Consider the following 15,448-nt stretch of genomic DNA (forward strand, 5'->3'; position numbering starts at 1 on the left):
ACTCAGATTCAGTAGCCCTACCCTGAGGCATGTACCCCCTCATAGGGCACCAGGAGACCCCAGCAGGAATGAGATCACTGCAGTTTTTTTGTTTTTTTTTTTTAATTAATTTAATCACAAGTAGGCTGAGAGAGAGGAGGAAGCAGGCTTTATGCCGAGCAGAGAGCCCGATGCGGGCCTCCATCGCAGGACCCTGGGATCATGACCCGAGCCAAAGGTAGAGGCTTTAACCCACTGAGCCACCCAGGCACCCCTAAATCACTGCAGTTTTGCCCACAGTCTCTAAGCTGGGCACAAGCCAAATGACATAGCCTGGAAAGCAATTAGGTAAACAGGTATAGCCGTATAGGGAACTCCCAGCAAGCAAAATGAATAATCTGTGACCTTTGGGTCTTAACTTCAAGAGCACTTTCTCCCAGTCTTCCCCTTGTGACCTGTAGCTTGGCTGAGGTCTCCTACACTTCTCTTTCTCACTACTGCATGGGGGTTCATCTCTCTCCTCGGGGCCCAGCGTGGGCCTTGCACAAGGAATGAAGGTGGGTGCCCACATGCTTCAGGCTGAGCACGCCCAGGTGCCTCCAGTGCATCCAGAGGGGCCACACACAGAAAGTAATGCTCTTCGTGGTGGGAGCCAGATTCTTCTGTTGCCACCTTGAACCAAGGAGGTTTGGTGAGGAGAAGCGCAGCATCGACTTAGGGGGCCCTCTGTGGCTGCCTAATAGGCTTCCAGGCCAGCCGAGTGATCTTAGCAAACTCCCTACCTCTCGGGGTGTCTCCGCTCCTTTAAGCTGGGAACAATAGCCCTAACCTCCCAATTGTGGGAGCCTGATGAGTCAGCTTCACAGGTTGAGAACTTACGACCCTGAGGAAATAAGTCAGTCTCCAAAGACAAATACTGTATGATTTCACCTAAATGAGGAATCTAGAATGGCTAAATTCATAGAGACAGAAGGAGAATAGAATTGAGGTTACCAGGAGCTAGTGTGAGGAGAAAAGGAGGAGTTAATGGTTAGAGAGTTTCTGTCGGGTGATTTGTTTTCTTGCTGCATAAACTTCCCCCAACCGTTTATTTTTTAAGGTTTTATTTATTTATTTGACAGAGATACAGTGAGAGAGGGAACACAACCGGGGGGAGCAGCAGAGGGAGAAGCAGGCTTCCTGCTGAGGAGGGAGCCCAACGTGGGCCTCAATCCCAGGACCTTGAGATCATGACCTGAGTTGAAGGCAGAAGCCTAACAACTGAAACACCTAGCAAATTGAGCTGGGGTGTCTGGGTGGCTCAGTTAATTAAGCATCCAACTATTAATCTCAGCTCAGGTCTTGATCACAGGGTTGTGAGTTCAGGCCCAGCATGGAGCCTGCTTAAAAAAAAATTTTCTTTTAAATTCCAGGATAGTTACATACAGGGTTATATTAATTTCAGGTGTAGAGTATAGTCATTCAACATTTTCATACATTATTCAGGGCTCATTGCAATAAGGGTAATCTTGATCCCCTTTACCTACTTCTCCTACCTCCCCTCTGCCTGGGGTGATCCTAAAGTTTTAGAAATAGATAGTGGTGATGGTTACAAAATAGTAACAAAACAACTATGCTAGACCTAAATGCAAAGACATGAAAGGAGCAATTGTAATCAACTATTTCAGAACTCTGCTACCAGATCAGACAACTGGGAAAGTACTTGGCAGAGGAAAAGCGGGGATTGACCCAGCCACTGTCCCTCATTCCTCATGGAGGTGTGGATAGCAGCTCCAGTTGCAAAAGTAGCTGACTGGTGCTGGAGCAGACAGTGGGTCTGAGTTCATCCCCAGGTAGCTGGTCTCAGAATTCAGTTGAATTACAGGATGCACAGTTGGCATTGGAGAATTGCTTGGTGGTATGGAATAAAACACACACATAGGAATTAGTGTCAGAATCCTAAAATATGATAGAGAAAATCAACAAAACCAAGAGCTGCTTCTCTGAAAGGTCAACAAAATCGGCAAACTTTTAAACAAATTGATTAAGAGAAGACAAACTATCAAAGTCAAATGAAAATGGGGATGCTGTAACCAATTCTACAGAAATGGAAAGGATTATAAGAGAATATTGTGAACAACTGTCCACCGACAAACTGGATAGCTTAATTGAAATGGACAAATTTGTAGACACACAGAAACTAACAAAACTGACTCGAGAAGAGAGAGAATGTGAATTGACCTGCAACTAGTCAGGGGATTGAACCAGTATTCAAAAACTCCCAAGATGGGGCACCTGGCTGGCTCAGTCAGTTAAGTGTCTGATTCTTGGTTTTGGCTCAGGTCATGATCCCATGGGTCATGGGATGGAGCCCTGTGTTCGTGGGGGGGTGGTCTGCACACAGTAGGGAGTCTGCTTGGAGATTCTCTCCCTCTGTCCCTCTCCCAATTCACACGTGCACATACTCTTTCTCTTTCTTTCAATAAATCTTTAAAAAAAAAAACAAAAACTCCCAAGAAAGAAAAGCCCAGAACAAGATAGCTTCACTGGCAATTCTATCGAAAAAAATTTTTTAAAGGATTAACACCAAAAAGACACTGTCCACATAGCAAAAAGGCAACCCAAAGAAAGGAGAAAGTATTTTTGAGTCATATATCTGATAAGGGATAATATCCCAAATATATAGAGAACTTATAAAAGTCAAAAACAAAAATCCAATTTGAAAATGGGCAAGAGACGATGAGATACCACCTTGCACCTGTCAGAATGGCTAAAATTAACAACACAGGAAAAAACAAATGTTGGTGAGGATGCAGAGAAAGGGGAACCCTCTTGCAGTGTGGGTGGGAATGCCAAATTGTGCCACCACTCTGGAAAATAGTATGGAGGTTCCTCAAGGGGCGCCTAGGTGGCTCAGTTCAGCATCTGCCTTCGGCTCAGGTCATGATCCCAGGGTTCTGTGATTGAGCCCTGTGTTGGGCTCCTTATTCTGTAGGAAGCCTGCTTCTCCCTCTCCCACTCCCCCTGTTTGTGCTCCCTCTCTGGCTGTCTCTCTCTCAAATAAATAAAATCTTTTTTTAAAATGGAGGTTCCTCAAAAAGTTGAAAATATAAGTACCCTGTGACCCAGCAGGTGCACTACTAGGGATTTACCCAAAGGATACAAAACTACAGATTTGAAGGCATACATGCACCCTTTGTTCATAGCAGCATTATCAACAATAGCCAAACTATGGAAAGAACCCAATGTCCATCGACCGAAGAATGGATAAAGATATAGTATATACACACAATGGAATATTACTCAGCCATCAAAAGGAATGAAATCTTGCCATTTGCAAGGACATGGAAGGAGCTATAGTGTATTATGCTAAATGAAAAGAATCAGAGAAAGACAAATATCATATGATTCCACTCATACATGAAATTTAAGAAACGAAACAAGAACATAAGGCAGAGAGCAGGGGAAATAAACCATGAGACTTTTTTTTAAAAAAGAGTTTATTTATTTGAGAGAGAGAGAGCATGAGCAGTGGCAGGGAGGGGAGGAGGGTGAGCAGGGAGCCTGATAAGGGGCCCAATTCTAGAACCCTGTGATCATGACCCGAGCCTAAGGCAAATGCTTAACCAACTGAGCCACCCAGGTGTTCCACCCTGAGACTCTTAGAGAACAGACTGAGGGTTGACAGAGTGAGGGATGTGAGGGGATGGGCTAGAAGGGTGACAGGTATTAAAGAGAGCACTTGTGATGACCCCTGGGTGTTGCACGTAAGTAATGAATCACTGAATTTTCCTGAAACCAATATTGTACTGTATGCTAACTAACAAGAATTTAAATAAAAATTTGAGGGAAAAGGGCGCCTGGGTGGCTCAGTGAGTTAAGCCTCTGCCTTCGGCTCGGGTCATAATCTCAGGGTCCTGGGATCGAGTCCCGAGTCAGGCTCTCTGCTCAGCAGGGAGCCTGCTTCCTCCTCTCTCTGTCTGCCTCTCTGCCTACTTGTAATCTCTTTCTGTGTGTCAAATAAATAAATAAAACATTTAAAAAATTTTTTGAAGAAAAAAACAGACAAAAGACTGCAATAGACATTTCTCCAAAGATGCCGAGGGGCCAATAAGCACATGAAAGATATACAATATCACTAAACATTAGGGAAGTATGAATTAAAACTACCATGAGATACCACCTCACACCCATTGGGATGGCTAGTATCTAAAAAACAGAAAACAAGTGTTAGGAAGACTTTGGACAAATTAGAACCCTTGTGCAGTGTTGGTGAGAATGTCAAATGGTACAGCCACTCCACAAAACAGTATGGCAGCTCCTCAAAAAACTAAAAATAGAATTACCATATGATCCAGCAATCCCCCCTCTGCGTATTTACTCAAAAGAACTGGAAGCAGGATCCTGAAGAGAGCTTTGTACCACCATGTTCATAACACCATTATTCACAATAGCTAAAGAATGGAAGCCCCCCAAGTGTCCATCCCCCAGTGAATGAATAAGCAAAATGTGGTACATACATCTAAGGACTATGATGTGGCTTTAAAAAGGAAGGAAATTCTGTAATATATTACAATATGGATGGACCTTGAAGATATTTGCTAAGTGAAATAAGCCAGCCAGAAGAAGACAGTCCAGCCCTGATTTTTGTACCCTGTACATATGACACTCCCAGTAAATGGAAACAAGTCAAATGTCCATCTGCAGGTGACTGGATAAACAAATCATGATACAGTCAGATGATGGGATATTTTTCAGCCGTAAGAAGGAACGAAGTACTGATACATCCTATAATTTGGATGACCCTCAAAAACATGCTGAGTGAAAGAGAGCAGATATCAAAGGTCACATTTTGTATGATTCCTTTTACAGAAACATCCAGACTATGTAAATCCCTGGAGGCAGAAAGAATCTAAGTATTTGCCGGGGGATCGGGGTAGGGGATGAACAGTCACTAATGCGGTGGGGGTTGTTGATAGGTTATGAAAAATTTTGAAACCACAGAGAGTTGATAGCTGCATATAAAGTGGTTATTTTAATGTTATATGAATTTTACCTCAATTTAAAAAAAGGAGGGGGGGCCTGGGTGGCTCAGTCATTGAGCGTCTGCCTTTGGCTCAGGTCATAATCCCAGGATCCTGGGATCGAGCTCTGCCTCGGGGTCCCTGCTCTATGAGCCTGTTTCTCCCTCTCCCTCTGCCTGCTGCTCCCCCTGCTGTTCTCTCTCTCTCTCTCTCTCTCTCTCTCTCTCTGTTAAGTAAATAAATGAAATCTTTAAAAAAAGAATCCATGACCACATCTGGTCTAGCTGTTGTGGAGTTCTTTTTTTTTTTTTTTTTTTAAGATTTTATTTATTTATTTGACAGAGAGGTCACAAGTAGGCAGAGAGGCAGGCAGAGGGAGAGAGAGAGGAGGAAGCAGGCTCCCCGTCAATCAGAGAGCCCGATGCGGGACTTAATTCCAGGACTCTGAGATCACCACCTGAGCAGAAGAGGCTTAACCCACTGAGCCACCCAGGTACCCCTGTTGTGGAGTTTTATGGAGAACTGTGGTCCACCCTCCAGAGAACTGGCCCCAAATTCCTAAGGAGGCAAAAGGACACATCTCTAGGGGATGGGTACACAGGGCCTCTACTGTTTTTGCAACGTCCTTTGAGTCTGTAATTATTTCAAAATAAAAGTTGAAAGGAAAAGTAAGGACACACATGACCACAGCTGCTCCATGGGTGCCACTCTGAGGTCTGGTGCTCAGAGACTGACCATTCTCTTTTGAGTCCCAGGACTCATTCCCTGACTGGTCACCTAGGACTGCTGTCTGTTCTGAGCTGGCAGCTGTGGGCAAGGGGGAATCCTTATCCTCAGGAGTGGGCCCAGGGCCAAGTAGGTACTCCCAAAGATGTCAGACTTTACCTGGATCTGTGCTTTGGGCTCCGGGGATGGGGCAACATAAGCCTCACAAGTTCCCACAGCCTCTGGAATGGGACCAGCTCTGTCTTGTGTTAGGGACCAGGTGAGAATCCTCAGGACACGGGGGCTCCTGCCAGCACTCTGTGGGCAGGAAGCCCATTCAGGCATCGACACTGAGGGGAATGGGGCCCAAGGTTTGAAACATTTAGGGACCTATAGGAGACCATGGCCTCCAGCCCACCTGCGTCTCTTCCATGGCTCCTGTCCTCAAGACAGACACCTGCTGGAGCACCTGGGGAGCTCAGCTGGTTGAGCACCCAACTCTCAGTTTCAGCTCAGGTCATGATCTTATGGGTCCTGGGAGGACCTGCGTCCTTGGGCTCCATGCTCAGCTGGAAGTCTGCTTAAAGATTCTCTCCCCTCTGGTCCTCCCCCAACTCACAAGCACCTGCTCTTTCTCTTTCAAATAAATAAATAAATCTTAAAAAAAGAAAAAAATACCTGCTTTCCCAGAGGCCAAATATCCTAGAGTTCCATCCCACTTTGCCTGTGCCCTCCAGCTGCCAGATCTCTCTGGAGGCAGGACCAGGAGCTGGCTCAGTCTAGTTTCACTTTCCCTTTCCCTGAAATGACAGAAAAGCCAGGAAGAAAGCTGTGAGCAGTAGCGTCCTTCACTCCCGGAAACTTAGTGCACCTTTGCACTGGCTGCTACGGGCTGCTGGTCTCCGCGGGCACAGCCTCCCACACAGCGACCCTGTCTATAGGAGCTGCGGCCTGCCGTCTTGCCTCCCACCTGAGGATGGGTGTCCTGGAGACCCCCAAGCTGCTAGATGAGCAGCTGTACTCACGGCAGCTGTGAGGCCCGAGGTGGGGAAGGGAGTGGGGTGGCCTCCTGACTTCTGGTTTCCCACTGCCTATCTTCTCATTGCCCCTCCACAGGTATGTGCTGGACTTGCCAGCCATGCAGAGGATTCAGGGAGCCAAGGTCCTGCTATCGGGCCTTCAGGGTCTGGGGGCCGAGGTGGCCAAAAACTTGGTCCTGATGGGTGTGGGCAGCCTCACACTGCATGACCCCCACCCCACCTGTTGGTCTGACCTGGCTGCCCAGGTAAGGGGCATGGGAGGGGTACTATGGGTTCCCAGGCCAGGGTGGGGGTGGGGCCCAAGAGAAATCCCCTTGCCTGAGGCATACTGGGTCTCGCCCTAGTTTTTCCTCTCCGAGAAGGACTTGAAAAAGAGTAGGGCTGAGGCATCTCAGGAACCTTTGGCTAAGCTCAACGGCGCCGTCCAAGTGTGCGTACACACAGGCTACATCACCGAGGAGCTGCTGTTGGACTTCCAGGTACCCTCCCTGCCCCACTCTCCAGGTGAGCCGAGTCTCTTCCTCTGGCCCTGCGCTGAGCAGCGGGTCTGGTCCTGCTGATCATGGGGTCCACCCAGGTGGTGGTGCTGACTGCCTCGAAGCTGGAGGAGCAGCTGGAGGTGGGCGCTTTATGCCACAAGCTCAAAATCTGCTTTCTGGTGGCTGATACTCGGGGCCTTGTGGGGTGAGTAAGACTCCCGGCCTGACCAGCCACAGCACAGGTGGCAACTGGCCTGGTCCTGTCCTTGGGGATGACCAGATCCCCAGGCTTGCTCCTGTGCCCCTCTGCCCCCAGCCCCAGGCCTGTCCTAGCATCCCCTCCCGATTGAAGCCCCCAGTCCCACCCTCTGCTTCCTCCACTCCAGTCTCCACACCTGCTCCAGTAATTCCCTCAAGTTCCAGCTTCCAAGCCTCTCCCAGCATCCCTTCCCCAGGGCTGGCCTCCTGGGCTGTGCCTAGTGCCTCCCACCCTTAGCAGCAAGCACGGTGAGTAACCTCTGGGCTGGCTCAGTGACCCCTACCACCCCATCACAGGCAGCTGTTCTGTGACTTCGGTGAGGATTTCACTGTGCAGGACCCTACAGAGGCAGAGCCTCTGACAGCTGCCATCCAGCACATCTCCCAGGTGGGTGCTGAAGTGTGGGTGCTCAGCTGCTGACCAAGTGGGGGCACCCCTGAGCCAAGCCACCTCTTCCCCAGGGCTCCCCTGGAATTCTCACCCTGAGAAAAGAGGCCGATGCCCGCTACTTCCACGATGGGGATCTGGTAACTTTCTCAGGCATTGAGGGCATGGTTGAGCTCAACGGCTGTGAACCCCGGCCTATCCACGTACAGGGTAAGCCAACCCCCTAAGTCCTCAGGCCCCCTCCCTGGGGGGTACACGCAGCCTGGTCCTTGGGGATAGGTTCTCCCTCCACCTTCCTCAGTATGGAGCAAGGTCAAGGACAGAGGCACAAGACAGGATAGGGTATGAAGAACAACTCAGGTTCAAAGGTCATACTGACGAGGCTGGATCTCCCCCAGAGGATGGAACCTTGGAGATTGGGAACACAGCAATTTTCTCCCCTTACTTGCGTGGTGGGGCCGTCACTGAGGTCAAGAGATCCAAGACTGTGAGCCATGTGAGTGCAAGTGCATCTGAGAGGGGGGAGCTTGGGAGCCTCAAGGGCCCCGCAGTGTTCTGAACCTGACCCTGAGCTGAGTACCTGTTACAGAAGCCCCTGGATGTAGCCCTCCTCCAGCCCCGTGTGGTGGCGCAGGGTTCAGGGGAAGCTCACCGTGCCCGCTGCCTACATCAGGCCTTCCGTGCACTGCACGAGTTCCAGAGCCTCAATGGCCGGCTGCCCCAGCCATGGGATCCTGTGAGTGGCCCCGTTGCTTCTCCCCCGAGCCTATCTTATTGGGGTCTCACCTACCAGAAAGCAACAGTGATTATCTCACAGACCTGAGTTATAAACCCAGAGGCAGCTTCCCACTTACATAAAGGAAGTGATAGCACTGTCTTTGGACCTGAGACCAGGTCCCTGAAAGTACTAGGCACAAGGCCTGGGGACCCTGGCCGCCTCCTTCCCCCTCAGCTCTGGGCTGAAATGTCTAGCCACGTTGGGAAAGTCTCTGCAGGTACTGTCTAGGCATCCTCTGGTGGGCCACACAGTCTGACAGCTGGTTTGGGCCTTCACGCTTAGGCACTGCTCCCTCTTCTATGGAATCAGGGGATGGCCTCATGAAGGGTTTGAGTGGGGGAGAGAGCCCAGGCCAGGGCTGCCATGCTCACAGAGTTCTCCTCCACAGGCGGATGCAGAGAAGGTGGTGGGCCTGGCCCGGTCCCTGGAACCACTGAAGGGGACAGAAGGAGAGCCGCTGGAAGAGCTGCTGGATGAGGCTCTAGTGCAGATAGTCGCCCTGAGTAGTGCTGGTGGCTTGAGCCCCATGGCAGCCATGCTGGGTGCAGTGGCTGCCCAGGAAGTGCTAAAGGTGGGCAGAGGCCCAGGCAGGATGAGACTGGGAAGGGTGTGGAGATCTGTGTGGGTGCCGGAGGGTGTCAACACCAGACAGCGGCCCTGGCGACTTCACTGGTCTGGTGAAGCCCAGCCAGGATCGAAGGCGTCTTGGAGCTGGCAGGAGTCCCTACCCTGAAGTTCTGGCCTCTAGGCAATCTCCAGGAAGTTCATGCCCCTGGACCAGTGGCTTTACTTTGATGCCCTCGATTGCCTTCCAGAAGATGGGGAGCCCCTTCCCACACCAGAGGATTGTGCGCCGGTAAGAACCTAGGGTAGGGCTGCAAGCCTTCTCCAAACTTCAGACCAGGGAAGGAGAGGAACAATAGTCCAGAAATCCTGACCTGGAAAAGTTGGCGTGAGAGGGAGGCACAGCACAGCCATCACTGAGCCCTGTCTGTGTCCCCTAGAGATGTTGCCGCTATGATGGGCAAATCGCAGTGTTTGGGGCTGGTTTTCAGGAGAAGCTGAGCCGGCAGCACTACCTGCTGGTGAGCTTTGTGGCCCAGCTGGGAGATGTCTGTGGGAGGGCCAGGGTAGGCCCTCCGGCTAAGGCTGCTCTTGCTGACAGGTGGGTGCTGGAGCTATCGGCTGTGAGCTGCTCAAAGGTTTTGCCCTAATGGGCCTGGGGGCCGGGGACAGCGGAGGTGTGACCGTTGCTGACATGGACCACATAGAGCGCTCCAATCTCAGCCGTCAGTTCCTCTTCAGGACCCAGGACATTGGTGTGAGTGCTGGGCCCTATGCACGTCTTGCATCCCGGACTGTCCACGGTGCACCCCCCTCAACACCCACCCACCCACACCCAACATCTTCCTGTTCTCCTCTCAGAGGCCCAAGGCAGAGGTAGCCGCAGAGGCCACTCGTCGCCTGAACTCACACTTGCAGGTGACCCCACTCACCTACCCGCTGGATCCTACAACAGAGCACATCTACGAGGACAACTTCTTCTCCAATGTGGATGGCGTGGCTGCTGCCCTGGACAGTTTCCAGGCCCGTGAGTGGAAACTTGACACTCAGCCCCTTATTCAAGGCCGTGCCAGCCCCACTCCTGACCCTCTGCCCCCTTGCTAGGCCACTATGTGGCTGCTCGCTGCACCCACTATCTGAAGCCACTACTGGAGGCGGGGACACAGGGCACCTCAGGCCATGCTTACGTGTTCGTGCCACATGTGACTGATGTCTACAGAGTGCCCCCCTCGGGTTTAGCTGCTGAGGGGGCTACCTACCCTGTCTGCACCCTGCGGCACTTCCCCAGCTCAGTCGAGCACACCTTGCAGGTAGGAAGCACCCCAGAGACCCCCTCACCCCACCCAGCTCTGCCCCTAGCTGCAGACCTGCTCCCCGCCTGACACCTTATGGTGACTCTCTGCCCCACAGTGGGCCCGGGACGAGTTTGAGGGGCTCTTCCGTCTGTCTGCTGAGACCATCAACCGCCACCAAGAGTAAGGCCACCAAGAGGGCGTGGATGGGAGTCCAGAGCCCCTAGGGTCAGAGTCTTCAGGGCTTAGCCTCAAACCTCCTCTCTCTGCAGGGCACTCACTTCTTTGGCAGAAACAGATGGGCCGCAGGTGCTGACCTTGCTGGAGGAGGTGCTGGGTGTCCTGAGACAGCGTCCACAGACCTGGCAAGACTGTGTGGTGTGGGCCCTGGGCCACTGGCAACGACGCTTCCATTATGGCATCAGGCAGCTGCTGAGCCATTTCCCACCTGATAAAGTGGGTGTCTAGGGATCAGGAGGCAGAGAGTTTGGGGGGACCAGACTGAGCCCAACCACCTCCCTTCCCCTAGGTGCTAGAGGATGGAACTCTTTTCTGGTCGGGTCGCAAACAGTGTCCCAAGCCCTTGGAGTTTGATGCCAGCCAAGTGAGTGGGGTCCCTTGGGAACCCCAAGGTGGGGATGTGACCCCTCAGAGCCGAGGTAGGCACCTCTGTATTCTGCAGAGGGGCACAGGTGCTGAAGATGCCATGCCACATTTGTGCATCTGTGGGTGTCCACTTGTGAGACCAGACAGGCACTCTAGTGGCTCCACAAATGGCCGGTGCCCCCCACCCCACACACCTGAGCATGCTCACTCACACCCACACATCTGTGCATGCTCTTGGTCTGACCGCAGGACACACACCTCCTCTACGTGCTGGCAGCTGCTAACCTGTATGCCCAGATGCATGGGCTCCCTGGCTCCCGGGACCAGACGGCGCTCAGGGAACTACTGGAGTCGCTGCCGCTGCCTGTGCCCCAGGCCTTGGCCCCCATCTCTCCTAGTGACCTGGAACTAGCTGGGGCTTCTGCTGAGTTTGGTGAGGTCCCTGGGTCTGGCCCCCTGTGCTGCCCTCCAAAGGCCTGGCCCTGTTCTGAGCCTAAGCTACAGAAGGAAGACGGGGCCTGGGGGCCCTGCTGCCAATTCATTCTCTCTCAGGCCCTCTGACCTTGCTTCTTTCAAGGTTTGGGCTCCTTCTCTAGCCCCTCAGTAGGCCCTCTTCCTGCTGCCCACACCCCCAACACCCCTGTTCCCCTGGCGGATATTCAGCAAAAAAGACTCCAGAAACCACTGGGCCCTGGAGAGTCCCCAGCTATGGTCCCCAGGTGAGGACAGAATTCCGTAGGTGCGCGCACAGGCGCAGGGCTCGGGCTGCTGGAGAGACTGCAGCGCCCATCAGGGAATCTCTCTGAACATAGTCGGTTTAGGCTTAGGGAAGAGCAAGACTAGGCACCAGGCTCCAGGGAGAGGGCGGGAGGTGGGTGCTGAGAACTGCCTTGTCACCCCCTTCCTCTGCCAGGCCCTGAGCAGTTGAAGAAGCTGCACCAAGTGCTGAAGGTCTGGAACAGGAGCCCTCCCCTGGAGCCCCTGAAGTTCGAGAAGGTGGGAGCCCAAGCAGGGGTGAGGGGCAAGCTGGGGAGGTTGTTGGGGAAGGTCAAGATCTAAGAAGGTGGATTTGGAGTTCCCTTGGCCTGAATTCTCCTCCCGGCAGGACCCCCAAAGCAGATCACCTTCCCTGAGCCTCTGCTTCCTTATCTGATAAGGGAGGCAGATGTCAGCATGCCCCCCCCGCCCCCCAGAACTGTGGGAACACCTGTGCAGGGACACACAGTCAGCCATGGTGAGGGAATCTGAGGCCATGTTAACTCTGTCGGGACTTGGGCCTCACAGGACAATGATAGCAACTTCCATGTGGATTTTGTGGCAGCAGCAGCAAGCCTGCGAGCTCAGAACTATGGGATCCCCCCTGTCAGCCGCTCACAGGTAGCTCTGCCCCTTGGGGCTCAGGCCCGGAGGTGGGGGTCAAACCCTAGCCCTACACCTCGACCCCATAGCAAATCTCCTGTCCTTGGCAGAGCAAGCGAATCGTGGGCCAGATTATCCCAGCCATTGCCACCACCACAGCAGCTGTGGCAGGCCTGGTGGGCCTGGAACTATACAAGGTGGTGGGTGGGCCACGGCCCCTCCGTGCCTTTCGCCACAGCTACCTGCATCTGGCCGAAAACCGCTTCGAGCGCTGGGAGCCTTGCGCCCCTGCTGTCCAGAAGGTGAGCCCTTCACACTACCCCTCCCCCCCAGGCCTGGGTCTTTCCTGTACCTACCAAAACGGGCTTTCCTCTGGCTCTGGGCTCACACCAGAACCCAGACTCTGGGGGAGTCCTTAAGACTCCCTCCAGCCAGCTTCCTGCTGTGAAGCCAGACTGGGACCTGTCAGACACAGGAAGCAGCCATCAGCTTCCCTCACCCCTCACCCCTCCCCTGCCTTGGGTCTGGGGGTTGCAGCAGCTTTAACTCATTAGCTGAGTCAGACAAGCCTCACAGCCTCCTCCCTGTAGTAGAGCCCCTAATGGGGGAGTTGGTAGGGAGGGGGCACTAGAGCCCTAGCCCCAAACAGAGTCTAACTTCCGCCCCCGCAGGGCATGGGGACCCTGGCCCACCCCCTCCAAGCTGAGTTAAAGGGCACTGAGCTCATTGCCACAGGTGGGGATGTGTGCGTTCATTTTGTGCGTGTGAGTGCACAGGGGTCTGGGCATCCTTGGCCCTGTGGCGTGTAAGCACGGAGGGAGCATGCTTGTACATCTGTGTGCCAGATGGGAGTACAAGGCTCTTCTTTGCTGTGGGCGTACATGGGTGTGCATGTGAGTACACAAGCAGGCGTTCCTGGCTGTGTGTGTGTGTGTGTGTGTGTGTGTGTTCCTCCAAGTGCAGGGCTGTGAAAGCCCCTGGCTATGTGCCCAGGCTCGACAGTAGTTGGCATTTTCTCGGGGCACGGGAGAGGGGATGGAGAGAATGCCCTCACCAGGGGAGAGGGGAGAGGTCATGGGCCAGCACTGGGCTTTTGCTGAGCAGGCCTGGGGTCCCTCAGAGCACAGTACACAGAGCTCTTTTGTGAAGGGCCTCTCCTCCAGCTAGCACATAAGCTCCTTTGTCTATGGTGGAGGGGGAGGGGGCAGAGGACGGTCCCCCCCACAACTCACCTCTGGCCTCGTCTCAGCTTGACCCCACTGTTCTTTCTGGGGGAGCTGGCAGAGCCCCCTTCCTGGCCCCTGGCCCCCTGCCACCCTCAGCTCCCTGCACTAGAACCCCAAGACTCTTGAAATAGGGAAGGAAAGGGGACAGGAAGAGGAGGCCTCTGTGGACTGTGTCCCTGCTGGGATCTCTTAGCCAGTGGGGCCCTAGTGATCATTGTGCCCCTTGATCCTCTGTGCCCATGTAGTCCAACACCCTGGCAATACGGAATGACGGGACGGGGGCAGGATGTCCACCACCCCCAGCTCCCAGCCTTGCGTTTGAGGCTCAAGCAGCTTTATCAGTGACTGCAGCGGCCCTGCTTCTGCTTCCTCAGGAAACAATGCCCCCCCGCCCCCCCCCCCCCCCCCCCCGCACACACAACCCGCCTGCGTGATGGATTGCCTGTTTCCCTGTGCGGGGGCCCCATAGCCCCATTTCCTGTGCTGGCCCCAGCATAGGCGGGGAGGGTGCTGGGACTCTGGGCCCAGATCCCACCTTCCAACCCCACCCCCCTGGCTTCTGTTTCCTGCCTCTAGTCCAGCTCCTCCTCTAGGAAAGGGGCCATGAGCTGCTGGTAATGGGTAGGGGGAGGGTGTATGTGAGAAGCCTCTCACTGCCCTCCCCCCCAGTTACATCCCCTGACATGGACCTGGACCTGTTGGAACCGCCTGGAGGTGCCTGCTGGGCAGCCAGAGAAGACCCTGGAGTTACTGCTGGCCTATCTCAAGGTGAGCCCCATCCCTCCCTGCCTTTAGGTCAGGCATGACCTGGCCTAGCTGGTCCCTTACCTGTCTCTCTCTAGGAACAATTTGGGCTGAGGGTGAAGATGCTGCTGTTTGGGAAGGCCCTGCTCTACTCGGCAAGGTGGTCGCCTGAAAAGCAGGCCCAGCGCCTGGCTCTCAGGTAAGCCCACACCAGGCTTCAGCCGGGCCTTGTTCTGTTCCTGGAGGTGTTGGGACACATGACGCCTTTCCTCTTCCCAACCCCATCTGGGCCCCTCACACCCTCCTGAGGCTTTCTTTTGCCAAATGGAGCCAGCAAATGGGCTGGGGGTGGGGTGAGGACTGCAAACCTGAGGAGGGGCCTCCCAGCTGCCTGCTTGGCCAGCCCCATCAGCTCCTCCACACCCCACTAAGCCCCCCTCTCACAGCCCACTCCCAGGGGACTCGCAGCTTCCTGCCTCCTGCCCGCCCTGCCTGCTGCTCCTAAAATAGTTTCAGATGTTTCCGGTCTTGAGTTGCTCCTGCCCCCGGCTTGAGCTCCTTATGGCCCATCAGCACCCTCGGGTCCATCCCCGGTCACTCTGCCTCCCACTGCTCACTTAGCCAATCACCCCCAACCCCTTCCCTGCCACAATACCAGGGTGACGGAACTGGTGTGCCAGGTGACAGGCCGGATGCCTCAGCCAGGGCAGCGGGTGCTGGTGCTGGAGCTCAGCTGTGAGGGTGAGGAGGAGGACACTATCTTCCCACCCCTGCACTACCAGCTAGCTGTGTGATACGACAGCAGCCCTGTCCTCCAGTTCCATGGAGCCCTGCATCCTGAGCCCACAGTAGGCACTCAATAAACGCTTATTGCGGAAGGGTTTAAGTGGAGATGGATGATAAAACACGGGGCAGTAATGCACAGGGCGTGTGACATGGACGTGAAGGGGACCCCTGCAGGGAGAGAAAAGGCTCTCTAGATTTGCCTGCCTAAACTGCCTCAAAGGGTTGGGGCCACCTCCTAGAG

General features: G+C 53.8%; 1 protein-coding gene across 3 annotated transcripts; it reads left to right on the forward strand.

The window, feature by feature from the left end:
• Nucleotides 1–6,468: 6,468 nt before the first annotated feature.
• On the forward strand, nt 6,469–15,299 carry UBA7 (ubiquitin like modifier activating enzyme 7). Of its 3 annotated transcripts, XM_082703070.1 has the most exons (24): nt 6,469–6,719; nt 6,804–6,972; nt 7,072–7,206; nt 7,305–7,411; nt 7,762–7,852; nt 7,927–8,062; nt 8,251–8,348; nt 8,442–8,588; nt 9,019–9,201; nt 9,379–9,486; nt 9,635–9,715; nt 9,796–9,951; nt 10,056–10,221; nt 10,299–10,504; nt 10,605–10,669; nt 10,759–10,942; nt 11,016–11,090; nt 11,342–11,525; nt 12,006–12,088; nt 12,377–12,469; nt 12,562–12,753; nt 14,347–14,445; nt 14,520–14,620; nt 15,080–15,299. In XM_082703070.1, the coding sequence occupies exons 1-24, from the start codon at nt 6,664–6,666 to the stop codon at nt 15,213–15,215; spliced, it is 3,051 nt and encodes a 1,016-aa protein (XP_082559196.1). In that variant the 5' UTR covers nt 6,469–6,663; the 3' UTR covers nt 15,216–15,299. The 3 variants fall into 3 exon arrangements, with proteins under 3 accessions (XP_082559196.1, XP_082559197.1, XP_082559198.1); XM_082703071.1 differs by lacking the exon at nt 11,016–11,090 and having other exon boundaries at nt 6,475–6,719; XM_082703072.1 differs by lacking the exon at nt 9,635–9,715 and having other exon boundaries at nt 6,475–6,719.
• Nucleotides 15,300–15,448: the final 149 nt, after the last annotated feature.

This window comes from Mustela nivalis (genome assembly GCF_964662115.1).
Source record: "Mustela nivalis genome assembly, chromosome: 1".
NCBI classification, from domain to species: Eukaryota; Metazoa; Chordata; class Mammalia; order Carnivora; family Mustelidae; genus Mustela; species Mustela nivalis.

Excerpts from the sequence above, each read along its gene's own strand:
- UBA7 (XM_082703070.1), top strand. The coding sequence starts at position 6,664 with ATGGGTGTCCTGGAGACCCCCAAGCTGCTAGATGAGCAGCTGTACTCA. Across the intron at positions 10,222-10,298 it reads CCTGGACAGTTTCCAGGCCC|GCCACTATGTGGCTGCTCGC; the intron begins GTGAGTGGAAAC and ends CCCCCTTGCTAG. Across the intron at positions 10,943-11,015 it reads GCCATTTCCCACCTGATAAA|GTGCTAGAGGATGGAACTCT; the intron begins GTGGGTGTCTAG and ends CCCTTCCCCTAG.